The sequence below is a fragment of the Globicephala melas genome, chromosome 7 (assembly GCF_963455315.2).
Source record: "Globicephala melas chromosome 7, mGloMel1.2, whole genome shotgun sequence".
Lineage (NCBI taxonomy): Eukaryota > Metazoa > Chordata > Mammalia > Artiodactyla > Delphinidae > Globicephala > Globicephala melas.
This window is the reverse complement of record NC_083320.1, coordinates 66,765,352-66,780,652: the sequence shown is the minus strand read 5'-3', so window position 1 is coordinate 66,780,652 and position 15,301 is coordinate 66,765,352. Positions and strand designations below refer to the sequence as shown.

The window sequence follows — 15,301 nt, the reverse complement described above, 5'->3', positions numbered from 1 at the left end:
AGGTTAATTTGTCAATAATACTAGGACATCCTTTGGCCACTGATTTCATTTAATGTGCTCTTCACAGATATTTGGTCAGCAGACACGGGACGGAAACTGCATTTCTGAACTTAGTTTCAATCCCAGAATTCTAAGTCACTTTTAATTTAAGTCAATGCCACTGCATTTCTGACTTCTGTCATGTATGAAGTAAATGACAATCTTATGTTAATAACTATATGCATTTTATGCAGTAATACATGTGATCTAGTCCATGTAAATGACAGCATGAGCCAGCTCTTACATATGTTGTTGTGCAAATGGCATTTCACATCTTCAGGCAGAATCATGTTCACAAAGTGCTTAAAGAGTACCAGGAAAAACTGCCAGAAATTTTCTAATTGGAGAGTTTTCTCTTCCAAATGAACATTTCCATAGAAGACAATGTATTTCACCTTTACAAAGAAAATGACACGAGACCTGAAACCATGTGAAAAGCGTACAGGGAGATTCAGGGACATGCAAAGGACACTGTAGCAATGACAGTAAGCTATGTAGTCTTTAAAATATATTCTTTAGGTGGATAGAAGTTTAGATGCAGAAATGTTCCCCAAAAAGGTTAAGATAAATTATCTTACTAACTGGGATCATCACTGAATCCTCTTTGGAAACTGCACAATCGGTTGCCAAAATTAGCTCAGAAAATCAACAGCCTTTTGTGTGAATATTTTCAGTTGATGCTCCAAAATCACTATCCGAATACCTTAATTCGCCAGTATTGAGAAATGCCTTAGAGGAAAGAGGCAAATTATTAAATACAGACAGCCAAAAAGCATAAAATAGATGTGGTTGATAATATTTTTCCAAGCTACAGATAGACTGACTTATCTGTAAGCCTAAGGCAAATATAATATCAATGATTACTTAAAAGAAAATTAAGATAAAAGCTCAAAATGAATAAAACTGTGCTAATTATAAATCACTTTGTTATGCATTACTGTTATTTATCTCTCTAGCTCTGTTTTCAGGCACTTCACCCACAAGAGATAAGCATTTGCTATTTCTAATATAATGTAACTATTTCCAATATTTTCTTTCTGCTTTATTCAAAGGACTCTTTGGGGGGAAAAAAAATTGGAAAAATCAAAATGCGGTAGTTCTGTTAAACAGCGCACCCTTGTGGTTTATCTTACCACCTAAACAATAAAAATTACAGGATAAAGATATATCCAAAATTCTTCATGGACTTGGAAATGATTTTGCCGTGGTTTTTTCCAGTAATTTTTTTCCCAGCTTGGCATTACTTTTAATCAGTAAAAATAGTGCCTTTTTAAAATTTCAAATTCAAAATGAAATTGTTAAAATAGATATAAAATGTCTATAGTGATAACGACTCTTTGATTTTAAATTTAAAAGAAGCAAACAGTAAAATAAGTAAAATTCATCTATAAACTTATGTTTTGCTGAGTTTCCTGAATATTTTCATCTAACACTATAAAAAATTTCAATTCGGGGCTCAATTTTATTTATATGCCTTATGTAATGCACACTACCTTTTAGTTATTAGTCCTTAAGCTTTCAATACAACCTTGCCAAAATTCTGGCTTTTTTGTAAAAGCTTAAGAAGAATATTGCCAAGAATTACTTGGGCCAATTACTATAAAAGTAAATGTAAGCAATTTTTAAGTTATCCAAGTACTTCTGAAAATTTACCAGATCTACACATGAAATACTAAAATTTTATTGGACAGACATTCTCATTGTATATATCAATACTATACCTGACTGTGTGAAAGCTGTGGTTAAAAGTTTACTTATCAATTCTCTTGAACACCTACTATGTTACAGAATTTCTCTGTGAAACACAATTCCCACCCTCTGGTTTGGAAGAAAAAAAAGGGGGGAAATTTAACCATGCTATAAGCTTTAAACAATAAAATAACCTTAATGTTTATGTTTAGAGGATGGGGTACCCACCCCATAACATGTTATATCCATCAATGGAATATTTATTATGCAGCTTTTAAAAAGGGAAGCCCTTTATGTCCTGATAAGGATATCAAAAATATATCATTCAGTATCAAAAAGTGAGGTATAACATAATGCATGTAACATGTGACCATCTGAGAAAAAAATCATATGTAGGTTGAATATTGGCTGGAGTATATATAGATTATGTCTGGAAGAATATACGAGAAACTGTTAGTGGTTGCCTCTGGGCATAAGAATTTGCTAGCGGCAGGGTAGGAAAGGAGAATTTTCACTGTATTTTCCTTTTTATCTTTAGAAATATATATCATATGAATATACTATCTGCACATACACATAAATTAAAACAAAATAAAAAGGCACAAGAGAGACAAATTCAGAGAAAGTACGATCACTCCATCTGATAAGGTGCTAATATCCAAAATATATAAAGAACTCACACAACTCAATAGCCAAAAAAAAAAAAAAATGCAATTAAAAAATGGGCAGAGGAACTGAATAAATATTTTTCCAAAGAAGATTTACAAATGGTCAATAGGTACATGAAATGGTGTTTAACATCAGTAATCATCAGGGAAGCACAAATCAAAATTACATTAAGATACCACCTCATACCTGTTAGAATGGCTGTCATCAAGAATATAAGAGCTACGAAAAAAAAAAGAATATAAGAGCTTCGTGCTGGCAGAATGTGGAGAAAAGGGGATCCCTGTGCACTCTTGGTGGGGATGTAAATTGGTGCAGCCACTATGGAAAACAGTATGGAGGTCCATCAAATAATTAAAAATAGAGCTACCACATGATCCAGGAATTGCACTTCTGGGTATGTATCCAAAGGAAATAAAAATAGGATACTGAAAAGATACCTGCACTCCCATGTTTACTGAACCATTATTCACAATAGCGAAGATATAGAAACAACCAAAGTGTCCATGTATGGATGAATGGACAAAGAAGATGTGATATGTTAAAAAATAAATATATGTGATACACACGTGTGCACACACTCACACACAGAGGAATATTACATCCATGAGAAAGAAGGAAATCCTGCCCTTTGTGACAACATGGATGGAACTTGAAGGCATTACACTAAATGAAATAAGCCAGACAAAGAATGGCAAATACTGCATGGTATCACTTATATGTGGAATCTAAAAAAATCAAACTCATAGAAACAGAGAGTAGAAAAGGTGGCCTGGGGCTAGGTGGTAGGGGAAATAGCAATTGGTAAAAGAGGACAAACTTTCAGCTATAAGATGAATAAGGTCTGAGGGTCTAATGTAAAACATAGTGACTATAGTTGACAACATTGTATTATATAATTGAAATTCGCTAAGAGAGTAGAACTTTAATATTCTTAACAAAAAAAAAAAGATAATATGTGAAGTGATGGATATGTTAATTAAATAGATAGTGGGAATTTTTTCACAATGTATTTCAAATTACCACAATGTGTACTTTAAATAGCTTACAATTTTATTTGTCAATTATATGTCAATACAGCTAGAAAGAAAGAGAGAAAGGGAGGGGAGGAGGGAGGGAGAGAGCGAGGGGAGGAGGGAGGGAGAGAGGGAGGGAGGGGGGAAGGAAGGAAGGAAGGAAGGAAGGAAGAAAGAAAGGAAGGAAAGAAGGAAAGGAGGGAGGGAGGGAGGAAAGCACAGCCCTCCATACCCACCAAATTGTTATGCTGGTAGAGGACCTTGAATGCCTAGAAAATAACAGCCAGCTATGCAAAGTTTCTGAACTGGGAAGTGACAATTATGAAATATAAATGTAGCAGCTTGCCACATTCTTTGTTTTCTGAAGACAAGAAGGGGCAAGACAAGTTAAGTCCTGACCTTCTCCTTACCCTCCTGGTCCTGGATTTCCCTGAGGCATGTTTTTAGCAGAGGGAATGGAAGAAAGGGACAAGGAGATATTGTGAAGGGAGACTGAATGAAGGGTTGGTCACTAATTGGATGTGAAAAGAAAAATAAAGAACATCAAAGATGATCTTGAGCTTTTCAATCTGAGAGTGAGGTTGATTTTAAATACGTTGATTTCCAGGTAGTGATGAGTCAATAAGCAACCGTGAGTTCAAACTGCAAGTGGAACAATATTGGGGCTGGAATACAAAGCTGACGTATTCATTTCATAGGGCTGCTGTAACAAATCGCCATGATTGGGCAACTTCAAACAACAGAAGTTTATTCTACCATAGTTCTGGAAGCTAGTAGCCTGAAATCAAGGTGTCAGCAGGGCCATAGCCCTCAGAAGGCACTGGGGGAGAATCCTTCCTTGCCTCCTCCAGCTTCTGGTGGCTCCTGGCATTCTTTGGCTTGTGGCAGCACTACTGCAGTCTCCGTCTCTGTCATCACATGGCCTACTCCTTTGTGTCTTTGTGCCCATGTCTCCCCTCTTATACCAACACCAGTCATTGGATTTGAGCCCAACTTAAGTCCAGGATTATCTCATCTCTAGATCCTTGACTTGGATGTATCTTTGGGGGGGACACTATTCAAAACACTACAACAAGAAACTCAACAAAGAATAGATGTTTTCTCTGAAAGAGTAAATAGAGGCTAATACCGTGGATTCAGGTACCTCCAAATTCAGAAAATGGGTAAAGGAAGTGGTGGCAAAAAAAAAAATAGAAGAGAGCTGAGATATAAGAAGAGAATTAGGACCAAGGAAGAGAGAAAGGACTTCCCTGGTGGTCCACTGGTTAAGACTCCATGCTTCTACTGTAGGTTCGATCCCTGGTCAGGGAACTAAGATCCCATATGCCACATGGCACAGGCCCCCCCTGCACCAAAAAAAAAAGAAAAAAAAAGGAAGAAAGAAAAATCAAGACCGAAGGGTGATCTATTCCATCAAATATGGCAAAGAACTTAAGAAAATAAGTGCTGGGATGCCTGGGAAGGGAAGAATTCATATGAGCATACACATGTACATGTACACATACCCACAAACACACAATCACAAACAGAACCACAGCTTGTTAAGAATTTTTGTAATGAATAAATTTTAAAAAGTGGTGCTTCAGGTTCACTAGGGAAAAACAAATAATTCCAGGGTCCTACTAAATAATACATCAAAGAACTATCCACATGTCCAGATCAAAGGAAAAAATAACTAGAAAATTATATAAAGATGTCTAGTTTGCCAAAGGCAACATACTAAAAAAAAAAAAAAAAAAATTAGTCCTTAACACGGGGGCATCAACTGGTCATAGAGCAGAGAGTGGGAATCAAAAGAAATGGCTTTTGTCGAGGTCACCGGTAGCATGGCCTAGAATTTTAAGAAGCTGACTGTTAGAAAGACAACGTAGACCTCTTCAGGCTCCCAACACAAAGGACATTTACTGGAATAGATTGGATGAAGTCATCTGGAATAAAGGTTTGTGAGCAGGGGCTAAGATGTATTTCTATATAAAGAAGAAGACAGACTTTGGTAACCACTCATGAGTATGATAAGTTATACTCTTACAGTACAGTTTTATGGTAATTAAAAATATGAAACAATCCTGAAAGTGCTACCTTTTAAATGATTCACTATGAAGAAATGCAAACTAGTTATGGCCACAAAATGAGGTCTCTGGGACCCTGATTTGGTCCCTGCCTCTCTCCTTGCTCAAGCTCTGTTTCTTGCCATGCCCAGACTTGCCACAGCCCTGACATTCACCGCATCTTTCAACGGGATTCCTCTTGCCTGACTACGGCACTCCCACATGCTTTTTAAGGCTGAATCCAACTACCAAGCAGTTACCCTGGAAAATTCTGTAGTAAATGATTCTATCATTTGAAAAAATAACTATCCTCCTGATGGGCAAGGTGAGATTTTATACCACAACCATTAGACAAGAGACCCTTATAGAAATAAGAAGACAGTTTAATAGATGATTTTCCAAATAACTACCGAGTTCCAACATTTTTTATGCTCATTTCTATCTAATCCAGTTGCTACTTTCTAAAGACACATATGAGAGCTTATCAATTACAATTAAAAACTATAGTTAAAATTTTTCTAAGGTTAAGGAAGTACAGAAATGTTTATTAGTTGGTTGAGAAGTGTTCATTTATTTGAGCATTGAATTTACTAAGCTTCCAAGGGGGAAATAAAACCCTTCAACTAGATACAAGAAAACTTCTCGGTTTCTCAAATACCTCAAAATAAAATTTGCTCTCACAGTTACTTAAATCATTTGATTACAAGCAACAAAATGTATGGTCTCATGTTCAATCACATTTACTTAAAACTTCGCTTGTAATTCACCTGAATAAAGCAAGGAATGTACAGACTTCATAGGCATGAAAACTTGTTCGCAAATGGATTTCTACAAAACAGCATGCTGCAGGAAAATTTGGGATTAAAGAGAGCAATAGTGAGAATGTTTAAGAAAAAGGTACACCTAGAACAGTGCCTTGAACATAAAAGTATATGATAGTAACTACAATATATGCTATATAAAGACTCTTTTTTATTATAGAGTATTTATGTATCAGGCAGACACAAGGATTTCTCCCCTGAGAATCTCAGAGTCTGGTCAAGACCTGACTATATCTAGTTAGAAACCCACGAATGCAACATAAAAGTTTGTTGCTGTTTAAAAAAAAAAAGTGTTCAAAAATATGTATTTTGGGCTTCCCTGGTGGCGCAGTGGTTGAGAGTCCGCCTGCCGATGCAGGGGACACAGGTTCGTGCCCCGGTCCGGGAAGATCCCACATGCCGCAGAGCGGCTGGGCCCGTGAGCCCTGGCCGCTGAGCCTGCGCGTCCGGAGCCTGTGCTCCGCAGCGGGAGAGGCCACAACAGTGAGAGGCCCGCGTACAGAAAAAAAAAAAAAAAGTATTTCCATTCCTAATACATGCATCTTGCAAGAACCTCCAGTTGGGCCTTAATAAACCACGGCTTTAAGGTTTATGGATGATTTATTTGCTTGTATATAAAAGCTACTTAAAACTGACATTTATTCTTTACTGCATTGCAGAACTCTACATATAGACTCTCTTCACAGTACCAATGTTATTAGTAACCAGTTATTCATCTTATTACAGATTAGTAACTGTTACTGTTAGCAGCCTATGTGGGAAAGGACAAGTTAGTTAAGAGGAAAAATGGATGGTCCCCTGCCCCATCCTAAAAATAAAAAACAAAACCAATTTACGTACCTCCTCTGTTTCATCCAGACTTGTGGATTTCACCACACAAGAAGCTGGCCTCTCCTGGATGTGAGCAAGGTCCTGGGGGGCTCTCTGAGACCCTGGCATTGGAGGCAGTGGAGCACGCCTCTTCTTGGGTGCATCCGATGGCAGGGTGTTTGAAATATACTGTTTGGTCATGGTATTGCTCCTCGTAAAAGCTGAACGATGCTTACTTACTAGAGGAGTTGCAGGGGCACTGGCGGTCTAATAAAGAATGAAAAAGCAAAAGCTACAGATAATTCCAAGACGAAAAGCACGTGCACTTAAAAACAGAGTAGAAGAATCTTATAAAATGCTACATAAGAAAATACGTACTTGCTCCCGCTTTTTCTTACTGCGTTGAAAAAGGCTGAAAAACCCTTTATTTTCTTTATCCTTCATAAGGTCTAGGTTTTGTGATATTTGGCAGGTCTCTAAAATAGAAGAAAAGCACCTTACTTTTGCTTGAGGGGTTATATGTTCACCTCCAAGGTGAACTATCCCTCAATTACTTTCCCTTGATAACTTTATCTAATGATAAAAGCTACTAATTATGCTCTATGAACCACGCACTCTGCTCAGCACCTCATATTTTAATTAATTCTCAAAGCAACAAGCAAATTTAGTATTATTGTTCCTGTTCCACAGCAGAGGAAACTGAAGCGACTCAAGAGTCTGTGTTTTATCCATAACTACCAACATTTCAGAAGTAAAAAGGACACTTCGAATTAAATGAGATATGAAGTTGCTATCATACAGTTTGTCCCTTTGTTGATTTTGAATTATATATTTTGTCTCAGAGCTAAACTATTCTGAAATATTTAATTCTCCAAAACATGATTCATTATAATTACTCAGCACTCTGTTAAATGTTTTAAAAACTTTATTTCTTTAATACAGTGGTTCTGAACTGGTGGTGATTTTGCACGCACACACATGCACATCCCGCCAAAGACGTTTAACAAAACCTAGGGACAATTTCGGTTGTCACAACTGGGGGAAGGGTGAAGAGAATGTGCTACTGGCATATACTGGGTACAGGCTAGTGATACTGCTAAACAAACTACAATGCACAAGACAGCCCCCCGGAACAAAGAATTATCTGGCCCAAAATGTCAGTAGTGCCGAAATTAAACCACAATTTAAGCAGAATGGCAAACGTCAAACCTCAAAGTTGTATAGGTAATATTTCATTTTCTAAAAAGTGTTTCCTAATGTCAACTGAAAGGGCCAAAAACAATGACAAACCCAGTAGTGCTGAGTCACCCTTGCCCAGACTGTCTCTAAATACCATTTCCCACTAAAAGGGACCATCTCAGGAGCCAACGTGATATGGTTTCTCCTGGCCAAAGTCAGGACAATTTGGGCATCATAAGAATATCTCAATAAATTAAAGCATAGCACATATGTTTAATTTCATGAATTCATAATGATACTAAAAATAACCCTGATTCTCACTGTCCATTGTTTTAAAAATTGATTAAGGGAAAGAATCACACTTTTATCCTCTCTTTTCTGAATGAACTCTATCTAGGTAGACAAATAGCTGACACAGGGAAATCTTCTTTTTTAGAAATATCTCAACTGATAATTAAAGGAATATTTGTAATAGATTATATTTATTTTCTAACTCCTAATTAACCAAGACATTGGCACTGATGTTCTCAGCAGCACTATTCACAATATCCAAAAGATGCAAACATCTTAAATGTCCATCAACAGATGAACGGATAAAGACGATGTGGTACATATATACAATGGAATACTACTCGACCGTAAAAAGAATGGAACAATGCCATTTGCAGCAACATGGATGGACCTAGAGATTATAATACTAAGTGAAGTAAGTGAGGAAGAGAGAGACAAATACCATATGATATCACTTATATGTGGAATCTAAAACATGACACAAATGAATCCACCTATGAAACAGAAGCAGCCTCACAGACATAGAGAACAGACTTGTGGTTGCTAAGATGGGGGTGGGGAGGGGGAGGGATGGACTGGGAGTTTGGAGTCAGTAGATGCAAACTATTATATATAAAATGGATAAAAAACAAGGTCTTACTGTATAGCACAGGGAACTATATTTAATATCTTGTGATAAACCATAATGGAAAAGAATATAAAAAAGAATGTATGTATATGTATAACTGAATCACTTTGCTGTACAGCAGATATTAACACAACATTGTAAATCAACTACAGTTAAAAAAAAGACATAAGCAAAGATTATTGATGGCTAACATCAAAAAAAGATAACTTGTTACTACAGGTCTGTTAATGGAAATACACAATACCATCCATGAAATATTCTTACCAAAAATATCTCACCCAAATCTGATCAAGTCTCTAAATTTAACAATCAATTTACAGGAAGCAGAGGATAAAGAAACATGTTAAGTGGCACCACAGGATGCAATCAGCAAAATTCTGAATGTGGGAAACACCATAAGACAAATGACCTGGTTTCTTCAACAGATAAGTTGCAAATTTTAAAGAGAGAGAGACACACAGGAGTAGGGATTTATAAATTTTGAAAAGATTTCTCCTATGAAACACATATGGGTTTTATGGTAAACCACAGTATAATTTCAGTGACACTGGAGACAAAGTACTGTATATTGACATTTGTGGGATATAGAACTTACAGCTTACAGTAGCAGAACTTACAGCTCAATGTAAAGTCTCAAATACATAGCCCTTTCTCAGGAGTAAATGTATAGTCTTTTTATTTAAAGGAAATGTTTAAAAAATTAAATAAATTATGACAAAGTAGGAGTTATTCCATGGAAGCAAACATAGTTAACACCAATAAATACATTAATGCAATTTTCCTCAATAAGACACTAAAGGAGAACTATATTTCACAGATTAAAACTTCATAAATCTGACGCTTCAAATATTAAATAAGCACTATGCATGCTATACAATGCTGACAATGCTAACAATTAATAGTAATAGACATGTGGACAGCACTTCGTGGTTAAAGATTTTTTCACAAGCCTAACTCACTCTTTAGAACAATCCTATGAGGTAGGTGTCACAAGTTATTATTCTGATTTCTTTTTATAAGTTAGGGAATGTAAAGAATTGGAAGTAGATGGTACTATCTCATTACACATCTGAGGCCTTAGTGATGGTGACTAGAAAGTCTGAATAACTTGCACCAAGAAAAACAGACATTAAATAGAACTGAATCCAGTATCCATTTAAAGATGATGTGTAATACCTCTGACTTTTTTTTTTTAAGAAATGCTACTATTTCATTTTAAGATAGACTCCTCCACTAATTGAATGTAGACATACAATTAAATTTAGTTGGAACAGTAAACAGAAAGTTCACATGGTGGTGCAGTACAATAACTATAACCAGAGTACTCATGTAGTTATTTTTGGTAAAGCAATTTCCAGGCATCTGGGCATTCTCTACTCTGGTTAACTCCTAAGTCTTCACCTAAAGCTCACTTTCAGGGATCACTACAAGTCAGAGTTAAACACTAAGACAAGGAGTTGAGCTTACTTAGAAAAGCAACTCAAATACTGTAGTTTCCTATTTCCCAAAGAGAGGCTGTAAATAATTGCACACAAAGTTCTAAGCCTTCTGATAATATCGGACAAAATAAGGAGGCAGGACCATTTACAACATTTGGATTGACCCTGTAGATTTTGACACTGTAAAAGGAGCTTTTTTTACGTTTTCCTGTTACAATCTCTTAAGATTATGTTCACAACATTTAATACTCTGCATAAACCACATACTTTCTTTTAGCTGGAGGGGATATTAGAAATCAATGCATTCAACACCTTCAAACTGAGACCAACAAGATTATGGAATTTGCTTTCGGTTATGTATGTAGAGACGGGCAAAGTTAGAAGCAAAAGCCAAGTACAAGTAACAGAATGCTGTTGCTGGAAGAACCAGAGGACACTTTTTCCTACCTCTAGATTATTATAGAAGTGGAAGGTGAGATCCACACAAAGCATTTGCCCTATCAGTTTGCCAATGAGCTTGAAAGTTAATGTAGTGTCAGGATTAACATGCCTATCTTCTGATTATTAGCCGGTATATACTTTACAAACATAAGAATTTTCAACTCCTTTGATTAGGCTAGTCTTCATGACAGCCGCTAAAAATAATCACACTATTACTGATGTGGGCTTAATTCTTGGAATTGCGAGGCTCATTGTGTTATAAAAAAAATTGGAAGTGGTAAAGAAAGAAGATTCCAATAATCCAATAATGTATAATGTGTACACTTTATTGTTTTTTTTAGTAGGGGGTAATTATTATAGTAATCAATTATCTGAGCCTATCCATTTTAATGGGGAAACAGATTTCCAGACTTTATTATTAATGGCTAATTTTTAATAAAGCTTTCCTCTATGAAAGTAATACATTTCCATTAAAAAATTCTATAATATAAAGAAAAGAAAGATATATATAAAATAGACCTACTGTATAGCACAGGGAACTCTACTCAATACTCTGTAATGACCTATATGGGAAAAGAATCTAAAAAAGAGTGGATATATGTATAACTTATTCACTTTGCTGTACACCTGAAACTAACACAACCTTGTAAATCAAAAATTTTTAAAAATAAAATAAACTTTAAAAAAAATAAAGAAAAGGAGGATGAAAAAAATTCACTCATAGCCCTACCACCTAAAGGTATCAACTCTTAAATTTTTTTTGTATTTCTTTTCAGAAATTTCATGTAAAAGCTTTTTTTTAAACGTACTGTATTAAACATTTAAAAAGCTTTAAAAGCTGATTTTAGCATAAGCACTTTCCATGTTATTACAAAATATTCACAAACAATTTAATGGTTGCAAACATTTCCTATGATGAATATACCCTTATAATTCTGAATAACTGTTTCAAAAGAAATAATCTGAAACTCTTCCAGGGAACCACCAAGTTATCAGTATATGTACACAATAAAGATCGTAGCAACATCATTTTCTGTCTGAGAGTCAAAAATATGTTTTTGTTATTCTTAAGACGATATTAATTTTCAAACAATTATTGAAATGTAATTACTGAAATTAAATTCAGAAATCAAGGTAGGGGGCTTTAAACTATTTTTCAGGAAATAAAACCCAAAGACTTTCTAAATTAAAACCTTTTACAGAATGTACATATTAGTAATGATAAGAAAACAGGTAAAATTAGCAGCTTGTTTTCAATTTACCCAATAGAAATAGAGATTTCATATTATAATCTTGTTTTCAATTTACCCAATAGAAATAGAGATTTCATATTATAATCTGTTTCTACTGATTCATGTGTCTTACCTTGGAAAGATGACTTATTGAAGGCAGTAACAGAAGTGGCTACAGAAGGAGGGGGTAAAAGAGGGTAAATTGGCTGAAAAGATAATGTTTGTTCAAGTATAAAACATCACTGAGTTGAAATAGTCATTTATGGATTATTTAAAGCCACAATCTCAGGATAAAGTTTGAAGTTCTCTATACACAGCGGATGTAAGTAATCATTCTTCACTAAACTTTTATTTCTCCTAATAAAACAGATTTGTGTTGAATAAACTTTCATTTACCTATCAGACATCATAGAAACCAACATTATCTAAAATCTCCAAATTTTAATACATTATTTCTATAGATTTACACTCTAAGCTATTCCTATTTAGAAGATTTTTGTAAGTAGACTGATTCATTTTATAAACCAGTTGATTTTCGGTGCTGAACTTAGAAAAAAATTTGTCAAGAAACTCCCAAATTTGAAAGATAATTAAGACTCAGACAAATCCATGGTGAGTCTATTGTAATTCACACTTCTTTAGAACAACAACTTTACATGTAAACTTTAATTTTCTGTTTAAATCTTAAAACCACAAAGAATTAAGTTAAATTACAGCCCAAATATTCATAGGTAGATGGAAAGGTGTAAAATGTGGATGACAGCTAAGAAAGACGTGTTTTTATTCCAATTTGAATAACTGAACTCAAGTTAAATTTTACTACATTTAGTTTTCTCTTCTTATTGCCAGTGACATGTATTGACTTTACTACAGGATCCATTAACGTGCCATTATGAACTTGAGAACACTTACACATAAACACAAAACATGCACATATACGCACCAAATGAATAACATGAAAAGTCTACTTACCTCTGCTGACATCCATGGCATATAATTCTCTTAGTCCCAGCTCATTAAGAGATTTTGTCAAGTCGAGGGACTCCTGAGACTGATAGTCCTTCAATAATAGTGTATGTAATGGATCAAACTCACATTTGCTGCATATAACAGGGGCAAGTTCTTCAAGTGGTGCATGTGGGCTAACTCTCACTATCGTCTTCTGCGTTTTCTTAAAATTGATCACTACTCTCACAGTTTTCTGAAACACAGATTAAAGCCAGAGTTATACCATGATTTACTGAAACAAACTTTCTACAATGACATCTAGAACAATGAGATAATCTACAATTATATAGTGGTATGATAAACAGTGTTTTTCTACTTTGTTGTCAAATTTTCTTTTTGATTAATGTTACTTCCTAAATCCAAACCAGATTCTTAGAAATAGTTTGCTTATTAAGTAATATAGATTAAATTCATAACTCTTGTAAAGTATTAAGTAGATTTAAATCCAAAAAGAAACATAAAAGCCTCATATCTAGTCCTACAGATGTTTTTGCTTTATTCCATATAATATTTACTTTATAATTAGCAAACAGGGCTTCCCTGGTGGCGCAGTGGTTGAGAGTCCGCCTGCCGATGGAGGGGACACGGGTTCGTGCCCCGGTCCGGGAAGATCCCACATGCCGCGGAGCGGCTGGGCCCGTGAGCCATGGCCGCTGAGCCTGCGCGTCCGGAGCCTGTGCTCCGCAACAGGAGAGGCCAAAACAGTGAGAGGCCCGCGAACCCCCCCCCAAAAACAACAAAAAAAAAACAACAAAAAAAACAAAATTAGCAAACATACATAATAATAGAATTATATATGTTTTATTCTATTTTTTTTAGTTGAGAAATATTTATCTTTCTAATGGTCAGTTGTCTCAATGAAAAAAACAGGGATATTTTAATTAAGACATTAACATTTTTGAACTTCTCTTATTTGAGGTAAGATAAACGAGTTAATCCATTATAAAGAGCTTAACACAGTGTCTGGCACATTGTAAATTATCAATAAGTAAACAGTAACTATTGTGACTACCTATTGTTGTTGTCACTATTATTATTACTACTTTGGTTAATTTTAATATATTAGTAAAGAATATTATAATAGTCCTCATTTAAATATTTAATACTGCTAATTCAAAATTATTGAGAAGATTTTAAGCATCTCCACATTTTAATGTAACTGAATTAAATTCTATATGTAAATGGAATTTAGAAACGTGACCATCTTAAGTGAAACCTACAGATTGCAGATCTTCAAAGTTTAACATGTATTCATAAAACTAAAATACCATATATAGTCCCATGTTATAGCATAAATAATACTATTTCCATTTAGATAAGTAGCATGTATATCTTGCTAGAAAATAGCCCAATATCCTGGTGAATATTTAATATTCATATTTTATAGAAAGCAAATGTTTTAGTATTGTCCAAAATAGTTAATTTTTTGAAGAAAATATGAGAATGTATTACTCAAGTCATATGTAAATGAACTACTAATTTAATATGTAAACCTTTATATATTTTGTGAAGTTAAAAATGGTTAATATCATTCCTAATGAAAGAGTATTTCTAGAAACCCATAAACTTCTTTCTACCCCTGTTGCTTACAGAAAAAGAACAATTTTATAAATAAAGGAGAATTGATGATATTAGAATCACTGTGGTTAAAAATTTATGCTTAAAATTCATACATCACAGAAAACTGAGCCATCATGTAGCTCAAATTAACAATAATTTAAATAAATTACAACTACGGCTTACCAAGTACAGAGAAGCCAAAAAATTATTTTAATAAATTCTTAAAGGAATTTGTATTAAAAGAGTATAAAACCTTTTTTTAATATAAACTTTTTAAAAGAGTACCTTAAAATATAGTCATAATTGTCAGATTCTGATACTATCATATAGATCACTTTAGAGCCTCTAAAATCTGAAGTATTCCCCAAATTCTAGTTAATCCAAGGATAAACAACTAAGTGAATTGTAAACAAAGTAGCCCAGGAAAACACAAT

The 15,301-nt window shown here is 34.6% G+C and overlaps 1 protein-coding gene across 8 annotated transcripts in view; it reads right to left on the bottom strand.

The window, feature by feature from the left end:
* Window positions 1-15,301, bottom strand: part of COBLL1 (cordon-bleu WH2 repeat protein like 1) — a 160,495-nt gene that overhangs the window by 34,187 nt on the left and 111,007 nt on the right. For 6 of the 8 annotated variants that reach the window (XM_030852579.3, XM_030852567.3, XM_060302347.2 and 3 more), the window contains 4 exons: window positions 13,272-13,500; window positions 12,433-12,471; window positions 7,468-7,565; window positions 7,120-7,356 (listed from right to left, as the gene is read on the bottom strand). In XM_030852579.3, coding sequence (XP_030708439.2) covers window positions 7,120-7,356; window positions 7,468-7,565; window positions 12,433-12,471; window positions 13,272-13,500 — 603 coding nt within the window. The remainder of the gene's footprint in view (window positions 1-7,119; window positions 7,357-7,467; window positions 7,566-12,432; window positions 12,472-13,271; window positions 13,501-15,301) is intronic. The other 2 variants (XM_030852568.3, XM_030852580.3) reach the window with 1 other exon arrangement.